Consider the following 9,276-nt stretch of genomic DNA (forward strand, 5'->3'; position numbering starts at 1 on the left):
AGTAATTGAATACCTAAAATGATAAAACACATGCACTTCACTTCAGAATAATTATAAAAGCGCATTTTAATAAAGGACAATGGGCATTAATAATTGGCTTCGTAAATTACTGAAATGCTTTACTATATTTCCATGAGAACAATAAAACACTGAATGAGTATAAAAAACGTCAGTATAATTTTATTATGTTTTCAAGATACCTTTGTACACTTTTATACAAAACAATAATTTCCATTAAGACTAATAATTACAATCCAAAAATTACATTTATTTTCAAATTTATAATTATTATATCTAGTATCACGATTTAGCTTAGTTAAACATTAATAAAGTTAAGCAAACGACCACCAATATAAACAATAACATTGCAAACATATCCTCTATATACATTTAAATATGACTTACATCTATTTAAGCACAGGATAAAATAATACATTTAATGTAACATCAAATAAAAACCATAAAACACGGAAAGTTATAATTTTTCAATTATCAAAAAAGAAAGTATGGTAATAGTTGTTTTCGTAATAAAATATATTATCTTTTTTTTAATTTTAAATAAGAATATAATATTATATTATTAGTTTTTAAAATATATCAAACGAAGCATTAAAAGATAAAAGCATATAATTGTCATACATATCATGAATCAATTACAAATATTTATCGTTAATTACTAATACGAATTATCTTAACCAACTTGGTGTTCTTTTACAGTGTGTATGTGAACATGATCCACAATAATAATAATACATTTCGAATAGTGTTTCTTATCAGACTTAACATTTCCACTTGGATTTTGTACAGGATATTGTTTCTTTACTTACTTCAAAATTGCTCTGCATCCAACATGCATTACGTATTATAAAATTGACAAATGTTTATGGTAGAAGCAGATTATGTACATTTTGTGTGATAAGTGTGAATGGAGGACAAATATTTTGAATAAGTGCATAACAATAGAAGAATAAGTAATAAAATACTTGAAAGTAAGCATTATCGATCAAACGTAGTAAGTACGCCCGTTAGCAGAAGTATTGCTCGTAATAGAGCGGGGTATGGTTGGAGAAATATCTTCCACCCTAGAGTAGACATGACCACTGCTAGGGGATTTCCTGAGCTCATAATTAAACCGAGGACACGTCCTGTTGTCGATCGACATGTAACTATTGTTCGAATTGTTCCCTTCCCCGTACATGTTGTCAGATGAAGGCGAGCTTTCATTATGTGAAGACTCGTCCTGGTTTCTCTTAGAGAATTGTAAAGAATTCGTGAAATTCTGCTTTGAGCAACTATCGTTTGAGACAGGCATTGTCGTGTACCTCAATGTTGGGGTCTTGCGTAATGACTTCTTAAATACGCTCTTCTCTGATCCTTTTACCGTTATAATAGTGTCCGTCGAATTCAATAAAGCCACGAATTTATCCCAAAAACGAGGATCATTCCACGATATATTTTTAAACTTGTCTAACACAAAACCAAGTTCGTCGTTTATTTGATTATTATCCACTATTTTTATGAATATAATTTTATTTATTTCGCTTCTGTTCAATGACTTTAAGTAACTATAAAACATGTTTTTAAAATGAATGTCGCATAAATCGTTACAGATGAAATTCGTTGTTAAGACAATGAGAAGACGTTTGGATAATTTCGAGCATTTTGAAAAGCTATCTAATGTTAAAATATTCAGTGTAGCCTCATTCATTGAAAGCCTTCTTGCTGACATTTTTCTAAATTCTATTTCTGACATAATATTATGATGTACAAAACTAGTATCTTTGGTATTACATATCACATAATATTCATACATGTGATTAGAGTGACCTTCTAAAATATGCTCGACATTGGGGCACGTTTGTTCTTTAAATAATGGGACACCATACTTAGTGTAGAGCCAGTCACTTACGTCGTATCTAAAAGCATAGAAGATAGCACCTATTAAGCAAATCAATACAATTATTATTATTATACCGCAAGCGATCGCAAAATAGCTATCGGGTAGAAAAACTGATTTTGATACAATTTCATCTTTCAAAATAGTTGGGTCGTTTACAGATCCCATATATTCTTTGCAATGGCTTAAAACGGAAGCGATAGTGATTTTCGTAGGATTTCCTTGACTATCACTGCACAGCATTTTTTCAGGATCACCGGGGTCCTTACGTAGCCACGAATCCAATTCAGCTATACTTTTGCAATCGCAAGAATATCGATTTCCTTCGATTGAAACGTGAGCAATAGCCTTAGATGAGGATGCTAACAATTTCCAAGGAAAAAAGTTGATAAGTTTATTATCATCGATTTTAAGTACAGAGAGCGAATTTAAAGAAGAAAATGTATTACTGGCCACGTGTTCTATTGCGTTGTGATCTAAATATAACTCATTTAAATTATTTAAATGAACGAATTCGTCGCCTTTGAGCTCAACTAACTTATTATTTTCCAAATGTAAAACAGTCAAGGAATCAATTCCCTTAAAAGTTTGATTGTTAACTTCCTTCAGTTCTGTGTTATTTAAATATAAAACCTGTAATTTCTTTTTACCAATAAACACGTGGTTCCCTAAATTCTGTATATGATTTCCATCTAAATATATTTCTGTTGCATCCATAGGTATTCTATCTGGTACTTGGGTGTAGCCCGCGTTGGAACAATCAACGACATTTGCATTCCACGTGATATCATGATAGCATTTACAGTTATTGGGACAAATCATTTCACAATCGCAAGCCACAAAGTCACAACAATGACATAGAGCGAAACAATGACTTTCATATGGACAGAGAAAGTCCGAGGGTGACATATCTATTATCACCTTTTTTTCTTTTGCGCGCGAATGTACCAACGAACAAAAGGCTTTATCAAGATCCAACACACGTGGGTATTGTCGACTGTGACTCAAATAATTGATGCGTTGAATCCATTCCATTGAACAGTCACAAACAAATGGGTTTCCACTTATAAAGAACTCGGGCAAGTCGCTATCGTCATCTATTTGATCTAACCTGAAAGCATTTATGTCAAATTGTATAAGTTTATTATTATTTAACGTTACAGTTGACAGCTTTCGTAATTTCGAAAAAGAACCTACTTGAATATGGTTAATGTTATTATCGTTCAAATAAAGCTTTTCCACTGTTTTTGGTATAGAGGTTACTGTAATTTGAGTTATGTTATTGTAACTTAAATCTAATAATTTTATATTTGTATTTGAAAACATGTCGTTGTTGAAGAAACTATTTATCGAGTTCATATGCAAGTCTAACCACTCTAGGCTACTTGGAAAATGCGAAAAGTCAAATGACGATATTTGATTAGCCGATATATTTAACCATACTAGACTGTTTAATGTATTAAAAATACCATCGATTTCTGTAATATCGTTTCCATCCATGCGTAGTAACTTTAAATTTACGTTTTTACGAAAACACCCTTGAGCTACGAATTTAATTTTGTTCGATGCTAAATTTAGTACCTGCAGTTGTGGCAAATGCTCGAAAGTATTTTCATTAAGACTCGTCACTTTATTGTCAACGAGTCGTAAACCGAAAAGTTCATTCAAGCCGTGAAAATTCTCTCGACTCAGATGTGTTATATTATTATTACCGATATCTAGGGACCTCAAAGAACGCAATTTACGAATCGAAACAGGAATTGATGATAGCACGTTATCGTTCAAACTCAAATCCTCTATTGTTGTTATGTTATCAAATGCATTCTCGTCTATGTGCTTAATTTTATTGTTATCTAGAAACAACTCGTGCAACACATGCAGATCAGTAAATAAGTGAGTGTGAATATGAAAAAGTTTATTGTGTGATAGCGTTAGAGAATGTAAATTTCGCAACTCTTCAAAAGAATGTTCGTCAATTGATACTATATCATTATGTTCCAAATTTAACTTTTGCAAACTATACAAATCCTGAAACGTATAACGATCAATCTTATTTAATTTATTATAAGAAACATTTAAAATAACCATACGCAATAAACCTATGAATATACCCTTATTTATCCACTGACTAGTTAATTCGTTATGAGACAAATCCAGTATTTGAAGTTGTTCCATATCCGAAAACAATCCTGGTTGCAAAACATTAAGGGTATTGTTGCTCAAATTAATTTCTTTTAAATGCTTCGTATCCGTGAAAATATCTATCGAAACGCTGCTTAAAAAATTGTTGGATAAATTGAGAACCTCTAAACTTATTAAACCTTTAAATGCCTCATCTTCTAAAGTGGATATAGCATTATTTTGCAAATACAACTTTGATAAAGATCTTAACTTTGACAAACTATAATCTGGTACAACAATCAAATCGTTGAATGACATATCAAGGGTTTCTAAAACTAAATTACAACTTTTCACACTTAAATTTTGTTCACGTAAAGAGTCTGAAAAGCCTAATGTCTTTATATTCTGCAAATGATTTTTGGTAAAGTTCAGAGTTTTCAAACTGTACAGAGAGCAAAACGTATCCGTTTTCGTGCTCCAAATATTATTGTCACTTAAATCTAATTCAATCAACTCACTTAAACCCATAAATGCTTGTTCATGTAACTCCATAGTCATCGCAGACCATTCACTGTTGTGCGTTGTCACGTGTAGTCGTTTAAGGTCTTTGAAATTTTCAAAGGCTCTCGCGGGGATCTGACGTATTTTACATTTGTCTACTATGAGATTCCTTAGCTTTCCAAGATTAGAATTTTTTCCAGATGCCTTATCGGAGTGGGTTGAGAGCGTACTTTCGAAGAAGAGTATTTCACTACACTGAACGTGTAACGAAATGACATCGTCCAGATAGGTTCGACTGATGTTTTGTAGCAGGTGATCCAAACTACTTATCGTTCGAATCTTGCAAAATAACACCGCATTTTCCGACGTTTCCGTTTCGGAACTGCGGTAGGCGCACTCGTGTGGCATTTCGGACGCTGAACTCCTTTCGACGACATAGTAATACAACAGCACATACACTATTAAATGACTAAAACTTCGAAGATCAAGTTTTTTCACAATAGTTTGTATTATTGGCATTTTATGAATGTTTGCGATATGCGAGGCATCGAATTCTGCAGTGCCATTTATGATGAGGCGTAATGGTTGATCGCGTCATAAATATTCACACGTTGGAAATAACATCGCGGATCGCGTGGCATAACAGCGTGTAGCGCGGTTGCGATGGGCGACTAACGCGTGTGACGGCTGCCCACCGACTGAGCGGCGCTTCGTAGCTCCGCCCTGCGACGCCTGACGCCCCGCGGCTTCCCGCTCAACGTCTGAAGAAACTTCATCCCATAGGCATTACTGAGGGTGCATACGCCGCTGAATTATTCTCGAGCGGTTGTATCGAGCGCTTATAATAAACAAAATGAGATAAAAGTTTCGACGAGTTACAATCAAAGGTGTTACTTTGCTTATAAAATTCTGTTCAGCGGTGAAATTCATTAATTTAGACATAAATAATTGTACGGAGTTGAGAGCGTAATTTTGTTTCACAATTTTTGAGGAGTTTTGCATGGAGAATGGGCATTATTTTAAACTGTCATATGAAAGGAAACTTTGTGAGAGTATTCCCACATTATGATGTTACATACCACTTTGCAAGAGAAGAAATATAGCCCTTTGAATATGGAAATGCTTTTCGGGTAACGCTCTTTAAAAAAGGGACTAATATCTCGACATCGCAAGCACCTGTTGTATGAGGAACTTTGCAAAACTTTTCACTTCGCGCGAAAATGAGATAAAAGCCTCACAAAATAGTTTCTAGGGCACCACATGCTTGTGAAGTTAACGTGTGCTCTTATATGGAGATGAAAATTACTTGCTAACTTTTATTATACAGTTTGGTGTGAAAAGTCGTTGAACACTTTTTAAATTTTTGCCATAACCTTATAACTTACTGTTGGCACTTCAGTGAGTTTTAAAAGTAGGCGTTGGGTCAGTTTTATGTGTTCCTTACATGTTGTATAAAATGTGCAATATGACTAGGAGCGAATAAGAAAGTTCTAATTTTAGAAAAACAAACTGCAATACATGCTGTTATAGCATATGATAAGCAAATCGATGTCATAATAATAAAAATATGATATGCGAAAATGTGATTCGCTAAGGTAATAAATAAAATAAAAACATATTTATTGATATAAAATCAAGTACATTTCTTATACGACCTACTCACTAGCGAACTAATTGGGAACTGTGTTTCGGTTGTCGGTAGCTTCTCCCTCAGAACAATAAAACCAATAATCAATCCGGCACACCCAGAAATATTTTCAAAAACATTATATGTTACAGTTAAATAGGAAATTATATAACAAAAACGGAATCCAATAACAAGGTAAAATAACCTCATTATTCAAATCTACATACTTTATATTGCAATAAAACATCACTAAAATAAAGAAAATAGACGTTCTCTCCGTGAATTTCAAATTACCATCAAACACATTATGATCTTTGTCTACATCACGTCTGAACCACGAGTATTATGCTTATCACATATCATTATCTAAAACAATAAAAATAGATACCCCCAACCGGATCTCCGATATTATTGTTTCGACTACTTTGAGATATAAATAATTCAGCATCAAAAGAATTACGTATTCGATATTACCATTAACACGTTCTAGCTGATGGTTTATATAGTAGACGCGTTTCATCGTATTTTTAACACCTTATTTTATTCAGTAGCTAGGTATAGAGAACTTGCTTTCCTGTTACGTAATATATCGTTAATTTATTGAAATTTTAAGTTAGAATGCATTATTTATTATTATCCTACTAACATTATAAATGAGAAAGTTTGTAAGGATATGTGTGACTGGTCAAAAACTACTGAACCGATTGCAATGAAATTTCGTATGTAGATAGCTGGACGTCTGCAATAGCATATAAGGAACTTTTTATTGCAATATTCCTTCGGGATACGGACGCCGACGAAACCGCGAGACTAGTAATTGAAAAATTATTTTTACTTAAAAATATAGTAAAATACTAAATAATATTTGGAATCGATCATTAAACCAATATAACATAATATAAATGTTTATTCTCACATAACGTAACTTCAGAACGTTGCGATATTATCAATCACTTAATGATCTAATAATGATATAATAATACTCGAACCGTTATAAGATTAAATGCAAGCCAGGCCTAGTATTATTATAGCTCTACCGTCTCATGGTTTTAATCAACCTCTCACCCATAAAACTGCTTGCATTTCTGTTTACGTTAGTTGTTAATAACAAGAAATAACCTGGATTATATAACGTACCTACGTCTAAACTTTTTAGATGTTGTTCTATGTAGAATTCATTAAGATCAAATGTTGGATTATCTATTGTAAAAACAACAATGATGTTAATCTATAGTGTATGCTCATAGAACCTTCTTAAGCATCCCCATACCATATCCTCTAGAACTCCTAAAAAGTCCTCTAACTATGCCAATTTTGCAACAAATAAACTTCCTACCAACATATCATATGCTGCAAACGGTGGAAAGACATGAACGTCCTCGCGATAAAGATCCACCGTACCATGACATTCCTCTCAAGTCACTGCATGTCTTAGCATGGCATTCAAATGAGTTTCCGTAGTACTACACATTTCCATTTTGTCGCTACACCGTGATATACAACGTTTACTGTAAACTTGCCGCACATTCTTTGGCTTCTGTAAAATTTCTAAACGCGCTGTTTGAAATTTTATCATATTTTGTTACTAATCATTTATAAGTTTTTTTTCTCTTTAAAAAATATCTATAAATGTTTAGAAATGAAAGCTCGAAGATACAAAATAGTTAATCAATAAAGAGTTAGTAATATCAATCCACGTACAAAGCAAACACGACATTAACTTATCATATGGCATTTAGAAATTAAAAACTTTTCAACGGATTTTAAACGCGATTTATTCATTATATTATTAACCCGACGTTTTATTATATTATTAACATCTCAGTCTCCCCGTGACCACGCTCGCTGTAAAGTGTTCTAAACGTCGGGTTAATAATATAATGAATAAATCGCGTTTAAAATCCGTTGAAAAGTTTTTAATTTCTAAATGTATAATACTCGCGTGAAACCAAACACAAGAAAATATTATCATATGGCATTCTAGAAAACACATGGCGTATATAAACCTTCCTTCCCTAGTCCCTTTGTTTACTCAATACTCATCAAGATGAAAAATTAATTCATCTGTCAGAAGCGAAGCTGAAGTGACAAAGTAACCCGGCTTGATCTATTTTGACAAACATCTCATTGCATTTACTAAAAATTTCCTAACCTTTATTACTGAGAGCTATGGGTTAAATTTGTACAAACTATGAATGTTACGTGAATATCTAACATTGTCAATAGTTAAATAAACATAGTGTAAATTAGTGTTAGGAGCGCTTCATACAATTAACATGCAGAAGAACGGAATCCAAAGTCATTAGTCATTTTCATGTGATAATCTTTGAATAACATCGTTTGTTATTCGAAATTGTGAGATTGTTTTTAAAGGTGGAACGAAGCAGGGTCTAATTTTATGTTATTAATCATAAGCTAAATATAAGGAATTTGAAGGTGAATAAGCAAAATGTTATATTATGAATATAAAGGATACACGAATACAAGTTGTGTGCGTTAGATCTTATGCTTTTAAGAATCCGCATAGCATTAAAATTAATTGAAAACAACTCAGTAGTGATAAAGTACAGTTACAAAGAAGTAAAGAAAAAACATCCAACTTATATTTTTAGTACGTACACAAAATATCAAACATACATACAACTAACATACAATAACTGATAGAATTGATGTAAATTGCTATGAAAATAAAAGGGATGTTCACACTTGCTAACGTTCACTTCATAATCAAATAAACCGTTTAATAAACATAATACTAGTAGAAACCTATTAGATATATATACATTACGAATGTTCTGGTGGCTCGCTTGATGTGAACCGATCACCACCACCCACGAGCATTTGCAGGGGACTTACGCCTCTGCAAAGTAATTGCAAGCATCGCAGGAAAAGAGGAAATTATGGGATAGAAAGGAATAAAGGAATGGACTGGAAAGGGTAAGGAAAAGGACGTTAGCCGATGGGAAAATTTCGTAAATTTGACGATTTGCAGTTGAATTATTACATACATCGTATTAAGGTGTAGTAAATGAAACTTTATATTATCAAATATAAACCGTGTGTATAATGGATAATTAATACGTGTTAATGTTATTTAAACAGCTAACAGGACGATAAAATCAGGTTTTAT

General features: G+C 32.8%; 1 protein-coding gene across 1 annotated transcript; it reads right to left on the reverse strand.

Moving 5' to 3' along the window:
- Positions 1–313: 313 nt before the first annotated feature.
- Positions 314–5,213, reverse strand: LOC119833981 (toll-like receptor 6). Its single transcript, XM_038358245.1, has one exon. The coding sequence runs from the start codon at positions 5,036–5,038 to the stop codon at positions 1,004–1,006; it is 4,035 nt and encodes a 1,344-aa protein (XP_038214173.1). The 5' UTR covers positions 5,039–5,213; the 3' UTR covers positions 314–1,003.
- Positions 5,214–9,276: the final 4,063 nt, after the last annotated feature.

The sequence above is a fragment of the Zerene cesonia genome, chromosome 18, assembly GCF_012273895.1.
Source record: "Zerene cesonia ecotype Mississippi chromosome 18, Zerene_cesonia_1.1, whole genome shotgun sequence".
NCBI classification, from domain to species: domain Eukaryota; kingdom Metazoa; phylum Arthropoda; class Insecta; order Lepidoptera; family Pieridae; genus Zerene; species Zerene cesonia.